Source organism: Drosophila hydei, unplaced genomic scaffold (genome assembly GCF_003285905.1).
Source record: "Drosophila hydei strain 15085-1641.00,03,60 unplaced genomic scaffold, DhydRS2 tig00000001-arrow-pilon, whole genome shotgun sequence".
NCBI lineage: Eukaryota > Metazoa > Arthropoda > Insecta > Diptera > Drosophilidae > Drosophila > Drosophila hydei.
The window spans coordinates 11,785,753-11,813,663 of NW_022045643.1; the positions used below are offsets into that span (position 1 = coordinate 11,785,753).

The following is a 27,911-nucleotide window of genomic DNA, read 5'->3' on the forward strand; positions in this document are numbered from 1 at the left end:
AAAGCAAAATGAATGAGCGTCAGCAAATTCGAACTAATTTAACTAGTTTTATGTTAATAGCTTAAGTCGATAGAAAAAAAACATAAAAACCACAATTGCATACATTTACATATATATATATTTGACTTATCTATATTTCTAAAATGGGTCTTCGGTTGTTGCTCAACGTTAAATAAAAAAATACAAAAATTACTGCACATCTGTTGAATCGGCAATGTTTGAATTCTCCTCAGACTTTTTGGACACGGGCGAATCGGATAGATGTGGGGACAAATCACGCAGCTTTACCACATTGCCCACTGAAACCGAATTAGCAGCTTCTGTGACTGAGTAGCCAATGTCCGGTGGTGTACCTTCCGGATAGCCTAAATAATAATCAGCAATGCGCCCAGCCTCACGCAGCCCACTTAAATACGCGCCGTGAACAGTTGCCGGATAGTTACGAATTGTGTGCTCGCCGGCAAAGAAAAGCCGTGGCAGTTCTTCGGCGTCTTTGCTGAAATGTGGATCACAACTTGTAGGCGGGATGACCGGTGCGGCGAGAAGATCATAGTCGCTGCCAGAAGAACCCACAGAGACATAACTATATGAACCACGGGCCCACTGATCGCTGCGCCAGCGAGTGACGACCGTTTCTTTGGGCTGTGGCACAGAAGTATTGCCAAAGATGTTCTTCAGCACAGACATACAGCGTCCGATAATGATGTCATCTGTTACGCTCTCTACAATATTGGCAGCCATGCCAGCGACCAGGGCCAGCAAAACGGGTGACGAGCTGATGCTCCAGAAAAGAAACATTTCGCCTAATAAAGATAATATATAAATATTTTTTTTAATGAAATGAAGAACAAGTCTGCTACTTACCACGACTGGCTGTCGTACTTCCCACATGGCCAAAGAGATTAGCATTGGGATCCCAGAATATACGATCGAAGCATAGTACTACCTTGTTGAGATTACCAAATCCCAACCGACGTATCGCTTGCTGTTTCCAGTCTGGCAGCGGGGGATCGAATTTAACTGTGTTGGCATGCTGTGATTCTTCCTGTGTGACGGCTACCTTTAAGACACCCAGCGTAAGCGTACAGACAGCCAAGTCGGCTTTGTACGTCATAAGCGAGTTAGAAGTTTTTAGATTTTCAGCCACAATCTCTACTCCTTTGTTGGTGTACTTTATTTCCTTTACCGCACTGTTTAGACGTATGTCTATGTTCTCGGTAAGCGCAACAGGTACACAGGAATAGCCATTACGCACTGTCGTGTGATGTCCAATGAACTCAAAGTCATCGTCCTGGTCCCAATGCTTTAGCGACAAGTTGTCCAGGCGGGTGGCATTAGCAAACTCGAGATTGGCAAAATGCCAGTCAAGTATGAGGCGATCCCGTGAGGATAGATATACCTGGCTGTGTAAATCAAATATTAAAGAACATACAGTTATACATCTATATTTAGTTTCATGCTAACCTCGGTCCGTTTTGTTCTATCTCTTGTAGTTTGAGGTCCATTTTGTGGCCCTCAATGCGTTGCTCCGCTTCGGCATTGATCATGTCCTCCAGCTTAATTTGCGTGGTGCGAATCGTGTACTCCTGGGATGCATAACTATTTTCATTGTGTGCGCTTCTGGGCTGCCGTTGTCTAACTAAACTTTGAAGTTCAGCTTTAAGCGTAGCAATCTTCTGCAATGTTGCCTTTAGCCGCTTTCGATGTTCAATGATTTTGGTTTGTGCGGCAATAATCTCGTGCATATGGGCAGCACGCTTCTCTTGCACAGCTTTATCTTGCATATTAATGATCCACTCAAGAGCATCGCCTAATGAAACTGGGTTGTTACCGGCGTAATTAAAGTCCAGGCGATGCGACAAATAGCTTGCCGACTCAAGTAGGCGATTGAACTCACGCTCGATGACGTCATCTTTTTCTTTTGGCACCGGTTTTCCATCGGGACCGTACAACGGACATGTCTGCTGGATTGGCACAAGATCCATGCCAATCTGTTTGCTCAGAATGGTCATGGGATTACCGTAGACGCCCGTGACCACCATGGCGCCGAGATCGGCAATGTAACTATTTTTGCGAAAGGTGGCAATGCGGCCGCCAACTCGATCTCTTGCTTCCAGCACAATGACATCCATGCCAAATTGTTGCAACTGTTGCCCTACGGCCAGTCCAGAAATTCCTGCGCCAATTACTATTACCTTGCCAAGCTTTTTACTGGGTATTGGCGATAGCCGCTTAAAAATGCCAAAATTGATGAAGCCGTGCCGCTCCAGGAACGAATGCACTCGTCTCACCAAATTCGGGTCACTGTCGAAGGGCGGCGGCAGTCTTTTGAGCGCACTGTCAAAAGTCAACTGCGTCTTGGGATTATCTACCCACATGTGCAGCAAACTGTTGCGTATGTTAAGAAAAACTCGATGCCCGAGTATACCTGAGCAGCTTATGTCAGGAAAGCACGCCTCCTCGTTGGGTGTCATTTTGCTAAAGGGCAGGCGCGACTGAAAGACGGCACCTTCCTGGCCTGAGAGTACCGTGGGTGTGCTATTGTCACGTGCTTCGCCATTGGTTCCATTCGTATCCTTTGACAAAGCGTTGCGTGTTCCACTGCCTCCGCTTTGATTAACTGCAGTCTCCGACTTGCGGGCACGTTGTTCCGCCTGAGCTTGACTACGTTTATCTGATGGGCCAGTGCTGCTACCCGAAGAACCCGAGCTACATTTGTCATAGGTTGTATTTTCTGCACTCACAGTTGCCGGTTTATTTGTGTAGTCGACCTTGGGCTTGTTACGCCTGCTGGTGCGTCGCTCGTCACTGGTGGCAGGTGTGTCATTGGAATCGTCGTCAAATTTTGCCTTAGTTTGGCTAGCGGCTTGGCTACCACCCACAGAATTATTTCGTTTGGGGGACGGCTCTCCGTCGGAGTCATCGCTAATAAGGGTAACATACTCGATGGGTTCACCCATTTTCCCGGCACTGGTACCACTACCACCGGACTGAGTAGGCTTCATGCCAGCACTGTTCATGAAATTAGAGCAAAACTGGGCTACAAATCGAAACGCGAGTCGCTTCCTTATTTGAAAACTTACATTTTATGGTAATACAAAATCAAAACTCAAGCCGAAAAAAAATTTATATATAGTAGCTTAGCACGAATTTATTTTACACATCTTAAATTTATTTGCCGGCATTCAATGTCGGTGGGTCCACTTGCACGCTAACTGTTACTTTAATTTAGAACTTAAAATGTTTTTTAAGCATTGCAAAAACAAATCTTTCGATATGCGACGGCTTTTATCGTGTACAATGAATGTTATACTGTACTGCAAATAACAGCGTTTAACACGAAACTTAACAGTGGCACGAATCATAACATTCACCAGAGTAACAGTTCAGACCAGTTGTTTAATGCAGCATAACAGTCAAGGTAAGCAATATAAAAATCATTTTTTTACATTTCCATATTAATTGGTCTTCTACTTAAAAAGGCGTACTTTTAACTGAAAATGCTCAGCTGAGTAACATATAAAATTAGATCAGTGCTGTAAAATACATATAACTTTGTCTATCGATACCAAGTATATTTTGCGATTACTTTTGCATTTTAAATATAACGGAACATTTATATGCAGCCGTTCGCAAAATCCTGAAAATTGATTAAGAGTGAATAATCAATTTGGTTTATTGTGGATTAATTAAAATAATGTTTCATATTACAAAAGAAATTTTAAATTTCTTACAAAATACATAGCTTCTGTCTATGTGTATACCCATTTATGTTGACACATGCATACATTATTTAGTCACGTCCGTCACAGCAGACGTCGTAAATAATCTCTTTAGTGCAGCCTTGCACTTTCTCATTGAAAAAGTAATCCCAGTGACAAGTTTTCTCCTCGACTTCGACACCATCGACACAATGAATATAGTTGTGGCAATCGTTGCTGCTGCTGGCCACTAACATCGTCCCACGGCCTTCACAACGGTTGTGTGTGCACACCACAGAAGTGGGAATGGCGCATGTTTTATTAATATCGTCGTAGAAAAGACCCTCTGGACACTGGCCCCACGTAGGATCAATATCATGAACAGTACCATAGTCACCGCAATAAAAATATCCACGGCAAGTGGCACCGTCCGGTTGGAAACCTTTCAACGGTTTAGTTTTCAACAAACATACGTCCTTCTTGGAATGCGAACTGCACTCTACTAGGTTCTTAGCCTTACAGGAACCGCTCTCCACGTCAAAGTATTGCGTGGAGCTGCAGGTCTTGAGTGTGTGCGTTCCACTTTTGCACTCATAGTATTCGTTGCAATCATCCTCTTGCCGGAACTTTGTTTTGTCCGGCAACAGCTCGCATATATTGGCAACATCAACGCAAATCGAGTCATCTTCATGCTCGCACGACTGCAGGGCTTCATTAAAGTGTTGGTTGCCCTCGCAGTGGCCAGCCAGGGCCTCGCCATTTCTGCAGTAGAGATAATTCTGGCAGTTTGTTGGATCAGCCACCCATTTGCCATCCAAGCCCTCGCACAGGTTGCCACAGTGCACGCTGTTACTAGCCGTAGCTTTCACGCACTCCTGTGAGCTGGCCTCAAACACCAGGGAATCAGCGCATGTGCGCATGGTGCCCTCGCCATTTATGCATTCAATGTACTCATTGCAGGTGGCAGGCTTCCGGATTTGGATGCCATTCTTAAACAGCCGACACATGTCCTCATAATTATTCAGCGCCTGCAAAGGCTGAGGTAGACACAGAGCAAGCAGGATAACTCCAATACAAAATCTCAATGACGCTGCAAAGCAATAACAAACGGAAGATTCGCATTTGGTGATATTCACTTAAACTACACTAGCAGTGCGGGGTACGAAGCACCTGCTAATTGTAAATTTCATATATTTTTAGCTCACCTTGCATTTTCGATTGATTGATTGAAAATACCTTTCGTAATTATGCTTTTGATGTTGATGTTCAAACGGATTGCCTTTGACTAAATCGGAGTTGGTGCTTGGAGAGAATTTATATAGGGGACGGCGTGTCGCTGATACCTGGTAACTGATACCTGCTACCTGATAACTGATTCTGCAACAAATTAGGGGTATATGTTTTCAGCGGCTCAAATCTTATCTGTGTTTTGCTAAAAATGTGCAGCTATTTCGGATTGCGGCGCTAACAAATATAAAGTTTTTTATATGGACTTTTATATATTAAAGCTAAGACATTTTGCTTTCAAGAATTTCAACAAAACAAAATCGTTGAATATGCGATATATGTCCAATAGATAGATAATAAGCAACCATACAAAAATAAAAAAATTGTTTTAGGCCCATAAATCCTTCATTGATAAACTGATTGCAAAACGGCATTAACTGTATTGAAATATATATAAAATATGTGCGTAAGACGGAGAAATATATCAATTTTTTACCTGTAATGTTACTAGTATTAAAAAAAAAGTATATACAACACTGCTTGTTAAAAGTGTTCTTATAAAACATACCCTTTACAATGGGACAGTTTTTATTTTGACAATTTATATATAACATTCTCCAAAGGTTTCAATTACATAGCCGAAAAAATTTTATGAAATCAAGTAATGAAGAGCTAGACTTAATTTTTCAAAGATTTCTTTGAGTATGACCAGCATTATAATTCTATAGGCATACGTTCTCAATAAGAATTGCTTAGAAAGATACTATAATATGAACGGATGGGAATGAGGCTAATAAGTAACTTAATATCAGATACGATATTTGGATAACATGAAAGGCTATTTAATTCCTACCAAAGCTCAGTCCAGCCAATCACTTTTGTAAAAGAAATTTCCCTGGAACATACATGCAGATAATCACGATAATAATAACGTGTTTATCAATAGTTCAGCTATCATTAAACGAAGTTACGGATGTCTTAGGCTCATCAAAGTATGCAACAAATATGTTCATGCCGCGGAAAATATGCAATTTTGCTGACTGAAAGTGCCTAACAAATTGATGCCTAAGAGTATGTTTCAAATTATCCATTATACGATATATTCTAGAGATGGGAAATTTGCAATATATACTCATGAGTATCCTTGTCTGATAAAGTTAAGAATTTCCCCATACGCCCACCAGTTGCGTGGCAAATTGGCAATTAATAAATCAGATATGTCAAAAAAACGTCTTTAGTTAATGTGGCTGAGGCTGGGAATTGGGAACAATTCATGATGAAAAAGATATGGCGCATATCTACGCAAACCAGGTAAGACTGTATCATCCACCTCTTGGCATGGGCATGGGAATTAGGGGATCTTAACCCACTTCAGGTTGCCGAAGTATATGTCTACTCTTACTAGGTGTGTGGCAAATCGGATGCTACAGACTTGAAATATGGAATACACCTAAATTACTGTGGACTTCCACTAATAATCTACCTAAATTTTCATACATAATCCTCTTGATGAAAAAATGATATATTCTAAACTTTTGAGCTGACAACTTTTAAATCGGCACTGAGAATAATGCCGTCTAACTAACTAACTGAAAGCTTCGACATATGTTGGAAATACTCTCCTAAAAGTATGCATTTGAATGGACACGATCCATTTGGAAATACGAACAAAAGTACAAAAGACAACAATCCCTTTAAGAAGATAGATTTCGTAGAAAAGAATTGAGCGGAAATGGTATTGTTCATAAGTGTTGTCAATGATAGGGAACGACATGCTGACAGGGTCGATACGATTAGTTGAGCAGTAACGCAGTTAGCAGGAGTCGGCGATCAATAATTGGAATGTCAGTGAATTAAAAAATAATTACACACATAAATAGTTGTCCACAAGAAATTGATAATCCGGACGGCACTTGAAGATAATAAATCGCGATAATAGCTCCATTACGTTCGGCTGGCCTATGTATCTAGATGGCGACTGTTCGCATATAAGGCCGGTCCGTTGAAATCGCAACCCCATAGGTTTCCAGTTGTCTGTGAACGCTGAATAGAGAAAAAAGAAAAATTAAGAAAATGTTAGGTGAGACAAAGCATTATCGCATTTTAATTATGATATTTTTCAATGTGTTTCGGTCGTGGGTAAGCTTATCTGCAAAAGTGCGAACAGTTTTAATTAAAGGCACCCAGATAGGGTATTAGGTGGCGCAGGCAGGCTTGGCTCTCTATATAAAGCATATCATGCTATTGGTGGGCTTAGTATTGAGTTCGTATGCTCCTGCAGCATACACGGCTATCTAATAAGTCACCTACTACACGATCGCAATGACTGGTAGGCCTGTGATACTTAGGTGGATACCACCAAGGATTTGGAATTGATCAAAATGTTTTCATTTTTACAGCATTCCACTCGAAGGGAATCGTTTTGGCGGCCGCCTGCCTCATGCTGGCCAGCCAGTCAGCTGGATATACGATGCAGGACATGTGCGCCCAATGGTCTGGCAATGGATATATTGGCAATCCCTCCGATTGCACCAGCTGGGGCTACTGCAAGGCTCAGCAGCTTGTGGGCTATGGTACCTGTGGTGCAAATCTCGTCTACGAATCAAAGTCGCAGACTTGCCAACCAGCCTCCACCACGGCGTGCTCCACTAGCGTACAGAAGACATGCAGCGCACTGAAGACAACTGGATTCGTGGCAGATCCCACAGATTGCACCAAATATGCGTATTGCTTTGGCAATGGACAATCCCAGACGGTATCATGCCCAACTGGTCAAACATATGCCGCCAACAATAACACATGCGTGTGGGGCCCATCGTGTGCACAAGATTCCATCTGTCGTTTCATGCCGAACAATATCTTTGTTGGTGATCCGCAGAATTGTGGCCAATATCTGCATTGCATTAATGGGTATGGTGTTTGGGGTTCTTGTCCAACGGATCTATATTATAACGCTGCAATTGGGGTCTGTCAAAAAACTAATCCATGTACCGACACTGACAACGGTAATAACAACAACAACAACGGCGATGGTAACTCCGCTCTTCCACCGTCTACGATAAGCACATGCACAGCCGAAAAATTTCAATCTGATGGTCAGACTTGTTATGGATTTTACTACTGCAAATCAGAAAGTCAGGGTATTTGGGGCTCGTGTCCGTTCGGCTTGGAATTTTCGAGTGAGAATCAAACATGCGTTTCTCCCGCTAGTTTAGTTTGTGAGCACGACCGCTGTGCGAATACAAATTTGACTTACGCAGCTGTTGCTGGTACGAATTGCCAGGAATACAGATATTGTCCGAGTGGTGACAAAGCCTACTGTAAGGCGCCCTATAGCTACTTTGATGAGATAAACGGGGTATGTGTGCAGAAGAAACCAACGTACCCCATTTGTGGTGATGATGATGGGAATTAATAATGGTAAAACAAACGTAATTGCAAGTGCAGACAAAATGGACGAAACAAACTTTACAACTGTTGCCTTAAATATATGTTCGTATTCAAATATTACTAAAGTCAATTGCATATAAATAAAATCAGTAAGTCTAGCAATCTGATCTAAATATTTTTATATTCAATTGGGAAGAATTATCAATTTCATCTACTTTGTTTCATTCCTAATGAATGGAGTTGAAAGAGTTCGATAGATACGAGTAGATAAAATGAGTTCTTCAAAGACGAGTCATTTAAAAGGCCCATGTCTCGAGCATATATAACGGTTTCTCAATATTCCAGTCGTCTCATCAAGCAAAAAGTCACTCAATGATTTAATACTTTGACTATTGTGTGAAGGTTTTCATTAAATTCAGTGAGGCATTCACACTAATGCTCGCCGCCCGCCTCGACGCCTCCAATTGCCCCATCAGCCACGATTGAGGTGTTTTGCATGGTGCCACCGAAACAGCAACGCATCGAACCGCCGATTCGGCTATTGGCCATGTTATTGCCGTGTAATTTACATGCTGTGCGCTATCAGATGCGACTGCTATCGCCCACATTGCTATCTGATATCAGAGACAGGCAGAGACATCGACATTGTCTTCCTTGGGCCTGTGCATTTTCAAAATTGATTTTTTCGCTAAACAGAAATGAATGAAATAATGAAACTTTGCATATTTAAGAAGGTGCCGACCGGTGCTGGCGCATCAGTCAAGTTGCTGAGCTGCACGCGGAGCTAGTGATCGCATCAATTTAAGGATACCGACAACTATCACCAATAATTAATCGATAACCATTTACAGCATGAAGCAAGGTAACTCTGCGTCGCTGGTTAACACTGTTCCATATTGCTAACGCCGTTAATTGTAGCTAGAGGAGTCCTGTCCCTGCTTGTGCTTACCGTGGTAGCCCTGGCCACTGGCAGCAAAATAGACGATTTTGAGTATCTCTCGATGACTGAGATGTGCGACTTGCTGCCCTTGGATACCAGCTTCCTTCGGCCAAATACGTGCAACTATTGGGTACACTGCCCGAGTCATACCACCACAATAGAGGAGGGCACCTGCGCCACCGGACTGAGCTATAACAAGGATAGGGGCCGTTGTACCATGGCTGAAAATGTCGAATGCCCTTACGACACGACTGCAGCGTCCAATAACACCATTGTCAATGTCTGTGCCAATGAGAAGGATGGCACTTTCCTGCCAGATTCCACAAGCTACAATTGCCAAGGCTATCTACTGTGCAAAGGGCATCGCGAGGTCAAGGCCAACTGCCCTAACGAACTGATCTTCAATCCACAATCACGTTCTTGTGTCTATTCCACCCAATACACCTGCCCGCAAAGCGGCGTAAAGACCAAATCGCCTGTATGCCGCTCCTTATCTAACAATACTAGTCTAGCCCATGAGGAGCATTGCCACAAGTATTATGTCTGCATAGACGACGTGCTCTATGAGCGCGAATGTGCCGACCAAAAGGCGTATGATGTTTCCCTTGGCAGGTGCGTAGCCGCAGCCAATGTCACCTGCTATGGCAATGCAGCACTACCACCGCCAGAGAATACCTTCTGTCTGGTTAACGGGACAACAGCGCGTCAGGGCTATTATGCGGACGATGAGTCTTGCAACCATTACTACATCTGTAGGGCTCCTGTTAAAGGCAAGCACGACACAAATCCCCAACATCTGCGTTGCCCTCTGGGTACGTACTTCGACTACGAGAAGCTCTCCTGCCGCGATCGTCTTAATGTTCGCTGTCTGCTGGATCGTTGCGCTGGGTCCACACTGACCTACGTCAATGTATTGGGCAACTGTCAATCCTATGGTCGCTGCGTGGACGGAGTCACTGAAAGCATTGGCCACTGCCCCTCCGAATATTTCTTTGACGAACGCAGCCAGGGATGCACTCCCACTAACCACAACTATGTCGCCTGCCAGCCCTGAAGAAAACCCGAAACCGCGAAGCGCGATCCGCCTTCAAAATATAATTGTAATTGTATCTAATTAAATCAGGCCTCAATTTGGTGGAAGTCAAGAAGCATTGCATATTCTTTTCGTTTTGTTTAAAAAAAAAAAAAAAAAATATTTATATATAAATATATATATATATATATATATATATATATATATATATATATATATATATATATATATATATATATATATATTGGAATATTCATGTTGAATAACAAGTACAAAGACCAGTTCCCATTAGAACTGAAACTATTTTCAAAAAAGGTTCAGTATAGAAAATGCGTTATCAGACTGTCAAAAATATATGCGATATTTTCGACGAATTCGAATGGCATGTACAACACATACCTTATGCCTGCTAATTAATACTGACGAGCGCTGATAATATGCAGGTGCTTGTACCAACTTACTGGTAGTAAGAGTCACTGTACCTGTGCCGTACCGATAAACGACAAGGTGAGGTGAGAAAACAAACTGCCGAAATATCTCAGATACCAGCCAAATTTCTCATATTTAAGGGAACTCTAAAATATTATTGGCCCCGTTCATCAGATGTACAATTCTATTAGCGGTTCAAACAAAACTAATTGCAATTCGAACAAGTTGAACAACTATGCTGCTTCTCTGAATTTATTCATTACATATGTTCTAACAAGTAAAAGTGCTCTAGTCGGGACTGTCTGACTAGGAAATACCCCGACTCTGCGACCATTTTACAATCATACCAGGCGTCTCTATAGCATAAGAGTTTTAACAATGTGAAAAACTTTTGGCTTAAATGCGTTTTATAATAAACTTGTCCATATTCCAGCTTTAATGGTTTTCATGATTTGCTTAAAAATATAAAGAAATATACATAAATAATTGCAAGCTTCTATTAGGGATGTGACTCGATCGACTCAGCTTGTCGTCCAGATCAAAAGTATATAGAATTCATGGAGTCTACCACGCCTTCCTCTGCCTGTTATATAAGTTTTTCCAACACCATTAGACACTGAATACCCATTTGCAATGAGATCCTGCTATAACAATGAAACTGTGCTTGACTTGAATGTATACGACTAAGAATATACCGTTCCTATAAGCTACAGGCCTTTATTATATTGAGCGAGCTTCTAAAAATAAACTTCAGATGTTAGATTAATGAGTATTTCTAAATCTTTATATATTAAAAAAATTATACCATTTCTCGTCCCCTCTCTGTTGTATACTCTTTAAATATACTTTAAGCCTTTCAAGTCTGAACCAAGTCAAATTCTTTTCCAGATCCATGAAACTAAGATAATGGTCAAACGTGTATACAAAGAGCTTTCCGGAATTGCTTATCAAGGTGTTTATTAAAAATATATAAATATATATATATGTGTAAATCATATACATATTTAACCTTATCACATTGGTATTGTATACATTGTCTTTGGGGCACACACGATTTGTGAACAAGAAATAAACTAATCAAAGTCCATGGTGAGTAAGTAAATAAATGAGTGTATTTTTATGAAATTGATTGTCAGAATGTTGGGTGTTGCTTTATGATATGGTATAGGGACACACCATTCCTCCCGTGCCTCTTATGTGGCTGTTGTTGTATCGTCATCCATCATGTGTTGTGTTGATTGGGTAGGTGTGGCGCAGGCTGCATAAGATATGATCTGGTTTGTGCAGCGCTGAGTTTGTTCATCGAAGTAATCGCCGCTGGGGCAGGTGCCCTCGCCAATTTTGACGCCGTCTTGACAAATGGCATAGCCCGTGCATCCATCATTTGATTCGTTAGCCAACGCTATGTTCGTATAGCCAAGGCCAACGCATCGGTTGTACTCGCACTTGATATCCGATCGGGGCACGCAGGCGCCACCAGACCGGGCCGTGAAGAAGCGACCATCGTCGCAGTCGCCATGCTGTAGCACCATTTGACCATCGGTACTCTCGCTGCAATAATAATAGCCATTACAGCTGCTGTCGTCGGAGATGAAGCTGCCGGCCTGGGGGCAAACACCCGGCTCTGCTGTCAACAGAGGCGGCTCTGTAATGGCGCACTCCACGTTCTGCGGGTAGTCACAGTCGCCCTTTTGGGCACTGAAGTAGAAAGTACCTGGGCAGGTGCCAGTAACCACTTCGCCTTTCCAGCACATCTCCCAGCCGTTGCAACTGAGATCGTCTTTGATGAACACACCATCCGGCAGAATGTTGCAGTAGCTGTCGGGATCCATTTTGGGGTTGCATGGAAAATCACGTATGCAGGACTCGGTGCCCGGATTAAAGTTCAGTCCGGCATTGCAGGTGCCGCGTTTACCCACACCATCTGCACAATAGTAGTATCCATTACAAGAGTACGGATCGGCGGCAAAGCCATTTGGCAGTGCAGCGCATGGATCGCTAGAGATGCACTTGACATCAGCAGACGGCACGCAATCCTCACTTTCTCTGTCGTAAAAGAGATCCTTGTCGCAGGTGCCGCTTACGGGCTGGCCATTGATGCATTGTATCCAGGCATTGCAAGCGCGCGGATCGTTAATCTTAGTGCCATCGATGACCAAACTGCATATGAGTTCCGGATCAAAAGTGGATGCGACGCTTGGTATTAACACAAGGCCAAGGCCGATCAATATGTGGAGCACACTTCTATCTGCAAAGTATATAGCTTATGTTAGATTTTTGAAATCCCACTCAATTGTATAGGAGAAATAGTAGTTTGATCTGCCTCCTCCATAATTAGGTACACCCTGCCATAATATAGGAACATAGGACGACTCTTGCGATCCTAGATTAATGGTTGAGTAGAGGCATTCTTTCATGAGCTTCAAATATATGAATGATCCAATCATAAGACTCATAATAATTATAGGCTCAAAGTCTTCCTTTCATTTTATATTGCAGATACTGGAAGGAAAGTTCTGCCTTGCTCCAGACACAAATACTTTGGAATTATTGCACTTTTAATATGTGATATTCAAATATTGCATTGTCTACGCACTCATGTTTCGTGATATCGAAGAGCAGCAGCGACTTGACCGGGCTAAGACAACGACTAACTGAATTGAAGGCAACACGCTTATTAAATAGAACATGTTGAGCTGTAGACCTATCACGGGGCACATCATTTTTGGAGCATTAAATAGAGCCTTTGAAATTGAATACAGCATTTTATCAAGTGACTTAACCAATTCGACAATTGATAAATTGGGAAAGACCGCACGCTTCGCATAGATAGAACCATTCGCGAATCGTTTAAAAATACTTTAAAGACAACATTAGGCAGTTAAATCATCTACTAAAACAAATCAATGATCGACCTGTTGCTATCTATCTGTAAAATTGACTAATTTGATGGATGCTCATAAATAAAAATGATATTTATTGTTGAAGTAATTATTATGTTAGTTAGCCAAGTGCGAAAGCAGCTTAATTTATAACTGAGTCGATACTTCAGCGATAAGAAGCGCATTCATAATTCATAATTTAGTTTACTCGTAGGAAAGGTCTACGTCTCCGTCTACATCTCTAATGAGCGTATTTAATTATCAAAAGAGTAAATACATTTAAGTCTTTAAGATCCAATTTCACAACTCCTCGATGCTGCCTAAGAGTATGCCACACTTTCGACCTTTCGTATGATTCATTCTTTTGACATTTGGGCTCTTGTTATTTGGTGTTTCTTTTATCACATATTTAACCTCTGGCGCGACAAGTGCTCAAAAATAGGTTTTCATGTTCCAATTAGTGTACGCATAATACTCTTTAATGGCTGCACCCAGCGGGTGCTGGGTGTGGGAGCCTGGCCTTATATAAGGCTCGCACACGAGGTAATCATCAATTATTTTTCTGAAAGTGTGTGAAATCGTCAGAAACTGTTTCTGAAGACAGTCGCATGGAAATTCGTATCTATTTTGCATTGCTTGTGGGCATCTGTCTCGGGGTGTCCCAAGCCGAGGAGCAGTCGATTCATAAGGAAATCGCAGACCTGAGCCATGTAAGTATCGAAGTTTTGTGCGAAGTTTAAGGAAATGGCTGAGACTGGAGTTGATTACAGATTTGTGACGGACGTGCGGACGGTCATTTGGTGCCCCATCCGCTGGATTGCAATGCGTACTTTGCCTGCAACACGGTTACTACGCTCTTCTACTGCGATCAGGGCCTTCACTTCGATGCGATTGAATCGGTGTGCGATGTGCCCGAAAAGGTGAACTGCACTCAGGTGGATGGCATTGCCACAGTCACTACCTCCACGCCCGGTGGACTTTCGAATGTCGATTACAATTGGTGGCTGGGCAGGCCACAGCCGGTCTTTGTGGCCGTCGATGTGCAAACTGGCCTGGCCGTGAGTCCCATGGAGCGTTACGACCCGGACCATATTGAATGCCGACACTTTGGCGCCTACTTTCTGCCCCATCCCACCAATTGCCAGCTGTACTTCATTTGCGCCTACGGCCATCTGCATCGGCATCAGTGTGGTCGTGGCACGCACTGGAACTACAGGAGCTCCGAGTGCCAGCTGAGCAGCAGCGCTGAGTGCTATAGCAAGAGCCGTGATCCAACTCAGGCTTCGCCTAAAGAGCCAATCTCTAAGCCTGGCCAAGTCACCGTCTGCTATATTGTTAACACCAGCAACAGTAGTAGCAACAGCAGCAGCAGTAGCAGCAGCAGTAGCAGCAGCAGCACTTTGCCCAGCTTGCCCAGTTTGCCCAGTGAACGGGAACCAACCACAAACGGCATGACACCAACACCACCGAGTGTGGCACACAGTGCCTTGAAGTGCCCTTCGGAGCGTCAGAGCTATCTGCCACATCCCGATGACTGTGGCAAGTACTACATTTGCATTGCGGGCATGCCTGTGCTCACCTCGTGCCCCAAGGGTCTCTACTGGGATCAGAGGGCTGGCTATTGTGACCAGGCCAAGAATGTCAAGTGCTTTCAAAACTAGCAAATAAATGCATCTAACATATATAAATATCTAGAGCTTTTGATCGAAGTCTACTTTAACTAGCTGTCCAGGACTCAAAGGATCGTCCTCTTTGAGTTTCGGGGGTCTCCAGAAAACTTGTCGTTGTGTCAGAGGCATTGGGGCATTCCCACACGGGACAATTAATAACATCATTCATCCATTCGATTATACTTTATTAGAATTTCTTAATTTAATAAGTGTCGTTTACATTGTAATTTGTCTGCGGCATTTCCTACAAAATCCTTGCCATAGTCAGCCGCTGCCATATTTCGCGTCGCTTTTGTATAGTCTCCGGACTTTCCAAATCTGGTTTCGTTTGCTGCCACTGAAAGTCCGCGAAGCTGGCCTTCACACGCTGCCAGAATGTCACGGAACCGTTATCCGGATGCGATTCATTTTCAAAGCCCGCCGCAACTGCAACTCCGCAAAGCCAGAGCAGCAGCGCGAAAGTAAGACGATGACTGAAGACTTTCGATACACTCATTCTGTGTTGCTCTGTTGCTGCGTTTGTACTGTCAAATGATTGCACTGTGCTCAGGGCTTTTTTATCAGGCCAGCTATCATATAGAATAAATACATAAATCGTATCCGAGTCAAATTGCTTATCAAGCGGCAATTGCTTTACAGCGGATGATAAGCTATCTTAACTTCAATTCTTACATACGACAGACGGCATTTGGGAAGAAATAAACTTAGATATATATGTCTATTACATCTACTGTCTCTCTCAGAGACAAGGCTAAATACCAAACGTCTCAGTTTTATTGATCGAATAAAAGTAGGTTAAGTTCTCTTAAAATGGATTTACGAACTTCTTAAGAAAACTTAAGTACCCGACTGACTGCCTATAAAATTGTCAAGCAGCTGGACAGCGTTGCTTATTAAACCATTAAATGATTTCAAAACAGCTGCTCACCAGACGCGGAAGGGGAACAGTCGCCTCTGACTCTCGTTGTGGCCCCGAGCTTTTATAAATGATGTCCTCTGCGTCCTTTATCGCATGTCCTTCACTCAGCTCGCCAGTGCAATTATTTATTTTCTTAAAGTCAACCTTTCATTTCAACTTGAGGAAACACTATGAGTGCGCCAGTCCAGGTTGCTCGACTAGGAGTTACCCTGTACCGCTTGTTGCTCACATTCTAAACTATATTCCTAACCATATTTTGAAGGGCCATATTTAAATACAATTTGCTGTGATTTGATATCTTAATGGCTATCTTATATTAATTTATGTACATACGGACAGATAGCCGAAGGGGCTAGATCAACTCTATTGTTGAGCCTGGTAATGGGGCACTGAAACACAAGTTTCTCCTGCTTTCAGTTACATGCTTATTAAATAAGCACTGAGCTCCAATTATCAATTAATTCTCTAAGACTGTAAACAGTAGTTTAAAGTATTCGACTAGAGCATACCCTGAAGCTTCAACTATTTGCTTTTTTATACAAAATATTACATAGCAAAAAAGTTATCGATCATTTGAACACAACAAAGTTATCGCTTATTTATCTGCGCCTGTTTTAGGCCAAGTCTATAATACAAGAATCTATATACTCCATGGGCTAGATCATGCCTTCTACCACCTGTAGCACTTATTTGAACAAAACTGAATCACAATTTTTTCTGGATTCTGGATTGAAAGTTCTGCAGTGATCTGCAGTTCATCACATTTATGAAAATATTCCTGAATTTCTAACAAAGGGCATATCATTTCTTGTTCCATTCCCTACACCAATCTAAAAAATAAATAAAATTAAATAAGAATTTATATTGAAATACGAAGATTCTGATATTTAGTTATCAATTAACATATTAATTAGAAATCGAAAGAAAATATTTGCTTTGTTTTTGTTTTTGTTGTTGTTTAATTCATAAATTCTTTAACATTTTATTCATATGTATGTAAATATAACTAATTTACTGGTGTAAATAAAGCTATTTTGTATTACGCCCTTTACTATGATTAGTTATTGTATTTTTTAATGAATACATATGTATATATAGAAGAAGTGTGTGTGTGTGTGTGTATATATGTGTGTGTAGGTAGGTAGATTGCGTCTTGGATGTTTCGTTTGCAGGAAACTTTCAAGCTTGAGTTCTGTTTAAGAACAAATATTCTTAATAATATAGAATCCAACCAAATAATTATTTATGGACTGAAAAACCCACTATATATATATATATTTATGCATATATATGCGTGTGTGTAAGTCGACGTTGTAGTTCGAACTTTCCATGATATATGACTAATATAATATACTATTTTAAAACACATTTTCAATTGCACACTAAATAATACTGTGGGAATAGCTATGTTTTTATCCAGTATATGAATGTGTTCCATATATGTATATATATATATATTTATATATATATAAATATATAAGTATAATTAAAATATGTATTTAAAATACAATTAAATTGTTCATTAAATAATATTCTAATATTTCAGGTGTATCCTTTTTGATTAGGTATATTGTATATAACTTTATGTATATATATATATATATGATTATATGTAGGTGTGTGTATACATTTCTCGCAATATTTATACAAGTAAAAGTTTTTCCTAGTCGTATATTGTTATATTTTTTTCGTACAATTTTTAAGTACAGTTTCATGATCAGAATTTTTGATTTAATTAAACTATTATTTGTTGATAGCCCAAGTGATATCTTAAGTATTATTTATACGCTAATTTTTAATACAATACCACATATAAATATATTGATTTATGCATGTATGTATATAATCTATGCCCGATTTAGTTCAAATATTGTGGAATCATTTTGAATGGCAGGAAGAACGTTTATCATTCCTTAGGCACTACATACTCTATTCCAAGCAATTCTCTAGTACAATACAAACAAACAACAAAGGACAATTATTATTTACATTATCAAAACTAGAGTGTGTTAAAACCTTCATGAAGTTCGTCTTTGTACATTTTTTGATGTTAAATTTGTATATAAGTTATCACATATTTTTGTGTCCAAAAGATATTGAAACTTATTTCAAATCGTTGTTTAAAATCGCTGTACTAAATTTCAAGCAAATGATTCGGGTATAAATCGATAAAGCATAACGAACTCATACTCTATGTCAAGTGGTTATATTTTGAATGCATCTCTGTCAACATGCCATACGTAAGTCTAATTAGTATTTGATATTTGAACAATAGTAAATATATGTTTTGGTTGAGCGTGCTCTCTCTTAAGTACGTCGCCTATGACAATCCAACTCTACAGAAAGTCTATTGAAAGGGATATGTCAAAATTCACTCCGCATCATGACAAACTCACAGAATTACTTTAAACAGAGAGAAAGAAAACGGAAACAGATTAGAAAGAAGTTGTCATCTTTAAGAAGTATCTAAAAATATAACTGTCAATAGATTACCTAATTCAAAAAGAAAAGAAAAGGTTCATTCACAAAACCAATATACCCAGTTTTTGTTAGCATTATCAACAGAGTAGGGAAAATAATAGAAACGAATGAATCAAATAAATATCTACTATAAATCTTGGTTGCTATCTTTAGCTATATGTATCTATAAGTTCTTAAATGTGTTTGTAAAGTTTTATAAACATGCTTACATACATATTTGTGTATTTATTTATTGATTAAAAATAGTTGTTTTACTATCATCTTATAATGTTTTCTTTTCCATGGAAGAGTACCGTTGAATGTAATCGTATATCTGTTTTATATGATTATTGTGCATATATAGACTTATATATGGATAGACAATGGGAATGGGTAGTAGCACTTAGATGGAATGCTGATTATATTTGTATCATATTTGGACCCAAAGGTGCAGTATTAGCAATTATGTACATTGACCGACTCTATTTAAAGAAGCGTCGATGGATTAGTTCTCCTCTCGTTTTCCATTATCTAACTCTAAGCTAAACTGTTAAGCGTTTAGCTGTGGCTGGCCAAGGGGACGCATTATACGTCCGTTTCATTGCTCAAATTTCGCTGGAGGTCCAAGTTACTCTGCTTGGTCGTTTGCAGGGGCATCTGATGGGATATCTGTTTCTGCAGCAGCCTGGGATCAGCACTGCTGGGCGAATTGTGTTGCGATCGGGGACTGGGCGGCGTGGGCGTGGCCGGTATCTGATGCCAATTAATACTGTTCTGCGATGTGATATTGCGGGTCTTCAGCAGTGGTGGGTTCTTCGTGGACGTGGAGAATGCCATGCCACGTTTCAGCGGCACTCTAGAGACACGAACACAGGTACGCATTTAGGTGGGATGCATTAGGATTCAAGTTGATGGACCGTTCGTTACATAACACATGTTGATGATGCGAGAGACATGCCATGTCATGAGACATCATGAGAATATGCAATGTTACATATATGCGAATATAGAAAATTGACACAGAGATATTAAAGGACAATGATGCTATATGTGTGTATATATATATATTTCAGTTGTTCCCATCGTTCGTTCGGACTCACCTAGTTGGACTCGGCGGTGGATAGGAAATGCCGCGATGACTGGGCGACAACAATAAGTTACCCGAGTGACTAGTCGTTGTGCCCGGCACAAGTAATGTATTGTTACTATAAGTATGTTAAATTTCACTTTAAAACCGATCAGACCATAATTCGCTGGACTACATTGAACTGAAGCATTGAACGAACTAAAACGCAAATCATTTGCAGCTACATTTTCAGTGGATCAACAAAGATCTAGAAATATCAAAGCGCGTGCACAAAACTCGTATACAAAAATCAAATTTAACAAAATATTCAAATTATCAGAAAATGTTCCAAGTCGTATAATGTACCATTTCTACATAGGTATATTTCTCATTGTCTGAAATTACGCGAAAACAAGATATATGAAACATAAAGAGGCACTACTAGAGACCTATTTTGGCACGTTTGTAGAAACCAATCTGAGTACAAGATTTGTTTAAGCTAAGCTCTCTCAGTTGCTCAATGTGTTCCTAAGAAATCAAAATGCAAAACAAAAGAAATTTTGGGTATGGCTGGCGTAAGAGATGAGTTCGCAGGCAAATTAGAACTTGTGGTGAGTAGTGGAGGCAGAAAGCGTTGTTGATGTTGGCTTCGATGAAAGACACGAGTTAAACTTGGCTTTACATTACATGTATAATAGAATATATATATATATTTATTTTAAAATTGTATGCATTACAAATAAAAAAATATATTATAAATTAGACAAACTATGTGTATATGTTTATATAAATATGGTTGTTTTTGCTTTTGTTTTTGTTTTTGTATGTATAGTAAGTGTATAATAACATTAACGACGTATACGGACGGGCTTAAGGACTTAAACAAATGACTGGAAAATGCTAATCAGAAGATGAGTAGTGAATACTTGTGTATGCGATTGCTTGCTCGTGTGCTTCTATTAAGCAGGAAGCTGATCATTGTCTGTGGCGACTTACGTTTGGTTGTGTTGCAAGTTCAGGTTGGGCAAACTCTGCCCCAAATGGTTTAACGGCTGTACGGATAGGGTATTCGCCGATGTCGATGCAATCGTGCCAATCTTTTGCTTTGGTGCGCCCCTCAGCAAATGCTGCTTGCCCTTGGACGCTAGGCCTTGATTACCTGAAATTGAGTTAGGATAAGTATCGTAATCACTAGCATAGGCTGCTTGGCTTTACCCATTAGGCTGGAGCCCTCGTCGCTGGAGAGTGAGTTAGTCTTCTCAAAATCGACGGATATATTCCGAGAATCGTTCCACTCCACACTGCCGCTGTGGCTGTTGTTCGCGCTCGATACATGACTGCCGATCGAAGAGTTAATGGGCGACTTGCGCACAAGAAGGGAATCTCCAGTGCCACCGCCAGTGGCGCTGCCGCCGTAGCGTATGGTGTCGCCTCCATAGCCTTGCTTCAGCTTAAGATATATGGTCTTGGCGCGCCGTAAGGCATCGTACCAGTTCTTGGCCTCAATGCACTGCAGCGTAAAGCCTGTGGTGGGCACCTGGAACTCGTTGAGGTAAACGCAGTTCAGCGTGTTGTTGTGCGCGAGCTGCACGATCAAGTGATCGGTCAGATATGGCTGGCGTATGACCTTAAGCGCACCCAGGCCCTTCTTGGCCATGCCCTTGCACACGAGCAGTATGTCAGTCAGCAGAAAGCAATGCACATCGCTTTTGCCGACGTTGTCCTTGAACTTATGGTCTCCCTCCATAAACAGATGCCGCACCTGGTTGACGGGACAGCCGCGCATGGGAGCGCACAAATCAAACATTTGACTATGCTGCTTGATTAGCTTGTCCAGCACCTCGTTGTTAGTGTCCTGCAATTGTTCCACGTCATTATCGAGTCCAATTTAACCAGAGCATATATATATTTGCAGATATTTACCACAACATCATAGGATTCGATGCGTGCCATGACACCCTTGAGGCGCTCACTCTCCTGTCGCATTGTCAAGTGGTTGTTGACGCTGCCTACAAAGTTCTCCACGCTGTGTATCATAATGTCCATGACTTCGATATCCTCCACATCAGTCATATGTTTCTTGATGGCCGCCAACAGGAGACTGTATTTGGTTAAGCGCTGCATGGGACGGACAACGATGTCGGCCAACCGCAAGCGATTGCACATCTTCTGCGACTCACACCAGGCCAAGTATACAGTGAAAAGCGCATTGTTCTGATTGAGCTCTTTGCAGTAAAACTGGCACGTACTTTGCTCCGCGCAGTAAACCTGTGGATCAACAGCAGATTAGATAAAGAACTTAAAGTCGAGCTAGAGTTGCCTTCACCTTGTAGGGCGCGAAAATTGAAGCGAATGTTATGAAACCTTCTTGGAAAAAGGCATATCTCAGTGGCTCGTGTGTCCTTATGCTGTGTGCTACCATTGGATAGAGGCATTGGGTCCAAAATTTAATGTTTGCCTCGCACACCGATCGTACATTTGAGAACAGTCTGTGCTGGTCGACGTCAGTCAGCAGGCGTTCCTCCTGCACAGCCTCCAAGCAGGCAAGAAAGAGCTATGAAAGAATCGGGATGTTCATATATTGGGAGTGTCCTAAGTAAGGTTCAATTGGGTGCTCACGTGTGTAACCGTTTGCAGAGCGTGAATGTAATAGACCTCTGTGGTGACCAGCTCCCATATGGCAGTTTGTATCTTAATCTCGCTATCACTCATCGCGTTGCTGTCGACAAAGTCCCGCCACGATTTGTCCATGTTTTGCAGATAGTTCAGGGCGTCGGCGAGCGCGGGATTATCGGAGCTAAAAGCATCTGGACGCTGGGGCACACCGTTTTTGGCATAATTATTGAGCAGATCATAGAGCTGACTCTGCTGCGGGTTTTTTATACCGAATATAGAGGACCAACGACCAAGTATCTGTTTGCCAGTGGCATTGCCCGATTCACTAGTCTCCTCTGTTGAGGCGGAGGATAGAAGCCGCGGCGGTCGCTGTCGAGAGCCCTTTAAGGAAAGAAATTGCTCAATATAATAACTACTTAACTCAATTTGCATAAACCTACGAAGGAGGCTGCCTTTTGCAAAGATTTACGACTGCTGTCTCGTTCCGTAATAACAAGATGATGCCCAGCCAAGTTCTCAACATCGGTATACTCGTCCAAAAGGCTTGTCATGTTCGATGGACCTACTCAAAATCGAATGTTAAATATTTGTATAGCCGAAGAGTAACCATATGTACCTGTATCTAAGTAGCTAAAAGTGGGAATATTGTCTGTAATTTTGATCTGTGAAAAGCTAAGATTTCGCCTGTGCAGCATGTGCCTCAGTGCATTTCTGAAAGTAAACAAAACAAAGTTTCTAAAGTATTCTCCTTAAATTAGTTTAACAAATCCAATACTCACTGTAAGGTTGTGCCTTTGGTGGCCGGAATAAACTCCTCGTCGGGACACGGCGACGCTTCCAGGCAAAAGGATACCGAAAAATATTCTGAACTTGAAACCTAAAGAAAGAATTTATGATTAGCTCATGAAACTCTGCAGATATCAGCCTATTCCTGGCATGAGCTAATATGTAAGACCTTAACGTTCTAGTACCCTTGCTGCAGTTATATAAGTGTACGTCCCGTATCACTTGAGAAAATATGCCAAATAGATACATTTGTAGAAAAAAGGTATTATGACCTCTTGCCCTGTGCGGGCAATGATTGATGAGAAAGAATGAAAGAAGAGATTTCCAAAGGAAAAACAGAGACCAATCGTTCCATATTTGAGTCTCCCTTTAATGACTCATTATAAATTAGGCTGAGTGCGACACAGATTCCACATCTTGTCTGGCTGGATGACTCACCTCGCTGCGTGTTAATAGCGGTTTCTTACGATGTATTAACGATGACGTCATGGTCGTTGAAGCGACGGTCTTAGAGCCGCCATAGTAACTATATGGTATCGAAGAGCCTGAACCGATCGGCGAACTTTGCAAAATATCGGAAGTCTGGCTCTGCAAGTTCTTAGACGTAGGTGTTAAGTAAGTTGTTCCGGTGGCACTGCTGCACGCCGGCTGTTGGGCGGAGCTGACGCTGCAGCGAGCACCTGAGCCGATGCCGGCCTGACAGCTGTTCGGGGACAGCATCAGGGACGGCGATCGGCGCACAAATTGTGGTGCCTGCGTATAAATCGTGGGCGGTGGAATAGTTGTGGGCGTGGTGTGTGGATGCGGCTTGCAGACCTTGGGGGCTTGTCGAAATTCCCCCTATATAAGGGTGTTTTTTTGTAAACATGTACGTATTTATGTATGTATGTACGTGAGTAAAAAGTAGCATTTAGATTGGAACGGATAGTTAGAAAATAGAGAAAGAAAACGAGAGTAAAACGTAGAGAGACAGTCAAAGAGAGAAAGAGAGAGAGAGAGAGAGAGAGCATAAGCATAAGACTTTGGAATATATATATAGGAAAGATCATTAAAGAGCCCAATCAAAAATAAAATAATAATGAAAGCTAAGCAAAGCTACTTTAAAACTATTAATTGTAGCTTGATTATGATGGGCAGAGAGTCTCGTCTCTGCTGATGGAAGCAAATCAATGAATGTCGCAGATGCGAGAAATGTATCAAACAAAAAACATAAGTTGAAAACAATACGATTTTCTTTTTCACATTTTCACAGTTCGGAACTGTGTCACTAGGGGGGAAAGGCCTGTTGGGACGGGGGTCGGTTGGAATAGCATGTTGGCATGGATATATACTTACATACACTATATGTATATATATCGTATTTGGAGGCATGCAGCGTTTGAACTAAATGCCATTTGGTTTCGTTATTTTGAACTTTTTAGCCATATCTTCACTTACCGATTGCGTCTGCTGGCCAGGCGTGTCCGTTGGCGCTGACATGCCTGGGGTCGTGAAGGTTTCGGCGGTGGTCGTGGGTGCGGCAGCTCCGTGCTGGCAGGCTGGCACCGGCGTGTCGAGGCCATCTAAGTGGGTGAGACTTTTTGATTTCAGCTGAAATGGAATAAATGGAAAAAGCGTGTGAATGACAGAAAACCGAAATCCGCAAACCGTCGACCCAATATCCGACATTTTAATAATCAAATTTAAGGCGCAACTTCTACAAGTTGTGCACGCATAACATTAAAAATAATAACAGTTAGATTATGTGCAACATGCAGAGCACATACAAGTTCAAGTGCCGCAACTCTTTAATTTGCAAAGTGTGCCGTGTTTCCGCCGACAATCCACAAGCCGCCAGACCAAACCCATGTCCGATGCCATAAATCAATGAAATGGAATGCAGGCTCATCAAATAACGAAAAAAAAAGTGAAAAAAAAGGAAATACTATGCAAATTCCTGCATTTGCATGTTTCCATTTCAAGCTGATTGCACCTGAAACAAACTTGGCCAATCAATAAAATAATATTTTATTGCGCTTGGCTAGTTACAGCTGCCAGGCTTGGCTACACCAAAAAAAAAAACAAATAAAATAAATAAATAAATAAAAATATTAATAGTGTGCGGTTTATTCAGTCAGCAAGAAAAGCTCTCAACACAAGCCAGCAAACCAGATAATTAAAGCACATTCAAGAGTCCGCAGCGGAGTGGAGGAGCTGAGCCATTGAATTGGCAAATAAATTGATCCGAAATAGTTACAATAAATGAGCAAGTTATGCCAATTATGATGACAGCAATGTCCAACTTTTCTAACGAGACAACAGCAGCAAGCCGAATGTGACTGAGTTTTCTTTGGCCTACACTTAGTCCCGGGTCCTATAATATGTAAGCTCAGGAGGTGTTTGGGCAGCAACAAACAAAATAAACTTATAATTGATGAGCTGCTTTCTAGATATCTGAAAATAAGCCCAGTTTCATAAGGGAATTTCGCGAAAGTCAAAATAAAACCAAGAAATGTATGACGCCCCGGGGCATATGATTATTCAGTTAGTTTTTGCTTTAATAGCAGCCAAGTTGCCACAGATAGACCCTGTTCTCCACGAAATTATAAAACATCTCTGTAAGGGCAAAATAACAATAAATGAGAAAGTGATGACAGCTGCTAGCAGCTGAAACTCTTAGGAAAACAAGAAGAAGCAAGTAAATAAAACAAAGAGAGAAATTGAAAAGTCTTTATTCGCATGTTACAAATTGTTTTCCGGCAAAGGAAAGTGCTGTGCGATGCCGTGCCGCGCCGTGCCGTGCATTGCCTTGCCGTTGGAACGGGTCCTGGCTGGAGCTAAACATTGACTCACCTGCAGTTTGCTTGTTGGCGGCGACACGACCAGACAGATTTTCATTGTTGCACGTAAAAACTCCTCGCGTTTGCTTCTCAGGTCCGCCGGCACTGCGATGGGCGCTGATGTGGCGGGCAGAAAGGGATTCAGGTTGCGCACCAAGGCACTCGCGTTGAGGCTTTCGGTTGGCGAGGCGGACATTTCGATTTTCTGACCCGGATTATGTTGTTGTTGTTGTTGTTGTTGCTGTGTTGCCGTTGGATTGCTCTGCTGATGGTGCAGCAGCCGCGTGGGCGAGTTCAGGCTGAACAACTTGCGTCTTTGCCGGCCAGGCGTCGAGGAGGAGCTCGATGCTGGGCTGGGCGTTGGTCCCTGCGGGCAGCTAACACCGCTCTCACTGAACGTCGACTCCTGGGAGCCAGCACGACTGTAAGCGGGCGTTGGTAGCTGTGCGGATCGCGTACCAGTGCCCCAGCCAGTATATTTAACAGATGTCACATTGCAATCTAGCTGCAGCTCCTCGGGCTGCAGCTGGCCCTCATGCAAGTCGTCGTCCTCGTAGGTGCTGTGGTACGTCCGTGCTGTAATTTCCGGCAGAAAAGGATTGTTTGGAGAGGTCAACGTGTACTGGTAGTAGGCGCCAGCGTCGCCGCTTTCGTTGGGCAATGTGGTCTCGACATCAGCTTCGTCTGGTGTGTCCTCCTCGGGAAAGGAGCCCGTGTTCAGGTCATGAAGGCCACCAACGCCGCTGCTGCTGGAAATCACATGTGCCCCCAGCTGCTCCCACTCGCCGGACGATGAATTGAACGAGGAAGCGGTAAAGCCATCATTCGAGTGGCCCTGACAGCTGCGAGAGCTCTCGTTGCTGCTCCTAAACAGAAAGTTCTGCAGGCGTGTCATCCGGACAGAGCTGCTCTCGCTGGTGATGCTGCAGCTGCGGCTGGCATTGGCCGGAATAGCTGCCTGCTGATCGGCCATCCGATTGCTGCCCAATTGGTCGACTCTTCGCTTACTCTCCCTCTGCTCCGGCGTCTCATTTTTGATGGCGCTGCTCATCTCGCTGCCCATTTCAATGTTCTGCTGGCCGCTGGCCCAGTAGAGTTCCTCCCTCAGTTCGCTCAGCTCAAAGTTGCTCTCCAGCGAACTGCTAGAGTTGGTATTGGTGGTAGCTACGCTGCTCAGGTGCTGGTAGGCGTACTCCGGCGGCGTGCACTCGTCAGGGCTGTCCAGCAAGAGGGCCGTGTTAATGTGTCCGCCAAGTGCCAGGCCGGGCAGATGCAGTTGGCTGGCAACCGAGAAGGGTATGCGTCCGACCAGATTGTTGTTGTCTAGCTTAGGCAGCGGCGCCGAGGTGGAGCTCTTGGCTTGGCAATCGTCCGACGTCGATTTGAACTCCAGAGAGCTGTGTACACTGCGTCGGAATGAACGACGCAATCGTTCAGCTAGTCTTGACTGCTTGGGGGGTTTGTCCTTTGACGGCTTCTCCTTAGCGTTGCCAAGAAGATGCACCTTCTCAGTCTTTTCTTTTCGTGTCTCCTCCAGAATTTTCTCGTGCATTGGTGCGACCTTCGATGGCGTGCTCCACTCCACCAATAGCTCTGACTGCGTTTTGGCAATATGCGCGCCTCTGACGCGTTCCTCTGGATTGGTGTATACAATAGATAGCGCCGCAAGGCCACCACCCATTACGTTGATACTCCTCCGTCGCGCTGCTCATAGACAGTTCGACAATTGGACAATTGGACAGTTCGGCCAGACGGATAACAATGAATTCGCTAAGTAAATACCCGCTAAATAAGTACCACATCCAGTCCCTGACGGGGTTAAGAATGACATATACTCAATATACTTAATTCGCTCTTAATTTGTAATTAACTTTACAGTCATTAATTTAAGAAGCGTTTTGTTTTCCCCAGGGAAACACAAGAATTATTCAAATTCGCTTGTGCCCTACTATTTTACTGTTAAAATTATAGAT

At 42.3% G+C, this 27,911-nt stretch overlaps 8 protein-coding genes across 14 annotated transcripts in view; 3 read left to right on the forward strand and 5 right to left on the reverse strand.

The window, feature by feature from the left end:
* Positions 1-161: 161 nt before the first annotated feature.
* Positions 162-3,162, reverse strand: LOC111600951 (possible lysine-specific histone demethylase 1). Of its 2 annotated transcripts, XM_023317328.2 has the most exons (4): positions 3,084-3,162; positions 1,465-3,012; positions 865-1,403; positions 162-803 (listed from the first exon to the last, which is right to left on the reverse strand). In XM_023317328.2, the coding sequence occupies exons 2-4, from the start codon at positions 3,003-3,005 to the stop codon at positions 190-192; spliced, it is 2,694 nt and encodes an 897-aa protein (XP_023173096.1). In that variant the 5' UTR covers positions 3,006-3,012; positions 3,084-3,162; the 3' UTR covers positions 162-189. The 2 variants fall into 2 exon arrangements, with proteins under 2 accessions (XP_023173096.1, XP_023173095.1); XM_023317327.2 differs by lacking the exon at positions 3,084-3,162 and having other exon boundaries at positions 1,465-3,031.
* Positions 3,163-3,344: 182 nt separating this feature from the next.
* LOC111600953 (peritrophin-44) lies at positions 3,345-8,474 on the forward strand. 2 transcript variants are annotated; one of them, XR_002751512.2, is made up of 3 exons: positions 3,345-3,421; positions 4,902-5,047; positions 5,109-5,184. XR_002751512.2 is itself a non-coding variant. In XM_023317330.2 (2 exons), the coding sequence occupies exons 1-2, from the start codon at positions 3,403-3,405 to the stop codon at positions 8,341-8,343; spliced, it is 1,035 nt and encodes a 344-aa protein (XP_023173098.2). In that variant the 5' UTR covers positions 3,349-3,402; the 3' UTR covers positions 8,344-8,474. The 2 variants fall into 2 exon arrangements, 1 of the variants encoding a protein (XP_023173098.2); XM_023317330.2 differs by lacking the exons at positions 4,902-5,047; positions 5,109-5,184 and adding an exon at positions 7,328-8,474 and having other exon boundaries at positions 3,349-3,421.
* On the reverse strand, positions 3,678-4,977 carry LOC115483388 (peritrophin-44). The gene is made up of 2 exons (XM_030225150.1): positions 4,907-4,977; positions 3,678-4,791 (listed from the first exon to the last, which is right to left on the reverse strand). The coding sequence occupies exons 1-2, from the start codon at positions 4,911-4,913 to the stop codon at positions 3,794-3,796; spliced, it is 1,005 nt and encodes a 334-aa protein (XP_030081010.1). The 5' UTR covers positions 4,914-4,977; the 3' UTR covers positions 3,678-3,793.
* A 663-nt stretch (positions 8,475-9,137) lies between the features above and the next one.
* LOC111600952 (peritrophin-44) lies at positions 9,138-10,378 on the forward strand. The gene is made up of 2 exons (XM_023317329.2): positions 9,138-9,180; positions 9,237-10,378. The coding sequence occupies exons 1-2, from the start codon at positions 9,171-9,173 to the stop codon at positions 10,310-10,312; spliced, it is 1,086 nt and encodes a 361-aa protein (XP_023173097.2). The 5' UTR covers positions 9,138-9,170; the 3' UTR covers positions 10,313-10,378.
* A 1,388-nt stretch (positions 10,379-11,766) lies between these two features.
* Positions 11,767-13,320, reverse strand: LOC111600942 (peritrophin-48). Its single transcript, XM_023317313.2, has 2 exons — positions 13,317-13,320; positions 11,767-12,968 (listed from the first exon to the last, which is right to left on the reverse strand). Exons 1-2 carry the CDS (start codon positions 13,318-13,320, stop codon positions 11,914-11,916), a joined length of 1,059 nt encoding a protein of 352 aa, XP_023173081.2. The 3' UTR covers positions 11,767-11,913.
* An 890-nt stretch (positions 13,321-14,210) lies between these two features.
* Positions 14,211-15,263, forward strand: LOC111600941 (probable chitinase 10). The gene is made up of 2 exons (XM_023317312.2): positions 14,211-14,312; positions 14,373-15,263. Exons 1-2 carry the CDS (start codon positions 14,211-14,213, stop codon positions 15,261-15,263), a joined length of 993 nt encoding a protein of 330 aa, XP_023173080.2.
* A 200-nt stretch (positions 15,264-15,463) lies between these two features.
* On the reverse strand, positions 15,464-15,800 carry LOC111601008. The gene has a single exon (XM_023317408.2). It carries the CDS (start codon positions 15,766-15,768, stop codon positions 15,517-15,519), a length of 252 nt encoding a protein of 83 aa, XP_023173176.1. The 5' UTR covers positions 15,769-15,800; the 3' UTR covers positions 15,464-15,516.
* Positions 15,801-18,890: 3,090 nt separating this feature from the next.
* LOC111601002 overlaps positions 18,891-27,911 on the reverse strand; it is a 29,595-nt gene continuing 20,574 nt past the window's right edge. The window contains exons 1-13 of one of the 5 annotated variants that reach the window (XM_030225125.1): positions 25,952-27,795; positions 24,557-24,709; positions 23,558-23,959; positions 23,113-23,210; positions 22,950-23,044; positions 22,774-22,895; positions 22,337-22,714; positions 22,044-22,271; positions 21,641-21,985; positions 20,933-21,572; positions 20,714-20,876; positions 19,752-19,856; positions 18,891-19,507 (exon numbers count right to left, since the gene is read on the reverse strand). In XM_030225125.1, coding sequence (XP_030080985.1) covers positions 19,237-19,507; positions 19,752-19,856; positions 20,714-20,876; positions 20,933-21,572; positions 21,641-21,985; positions 22,044-22,271; positions 22,337-22,714; positions 22,774-22,895; positions 22,950-23,044; positions 23,113-23,210; positions 23,558-23,959; positions 24,557-24,709; positions 25,952-27,619 — 4,668 coding nt within the window. In that variant the 5' untranslated portion in view covers positions 27,620-27,795 and the 3' untranslated portion in view covers positions 18,891-19,236. Of the gene's footprint in view, positions 19,508-19,751; positions 19,857-20,713; positions 20,877-20,932; positions 21,573-21,640; positions 21,986-22,043; positions 22,272-22,336; positions 22,715-22,773; positions 22,896-22,949; positions 23,045-23,112; positions 23,211-23,557; positions 23,960-24,556; positions 24,710-25,951; positions 27,796-27,911 lie in introns of those variants that run through there. The other 4 variants (XM_030225129.1, XM_030225124.1, XM_030225127.1 and 1 more) reach the window with 4 other exon arrangements.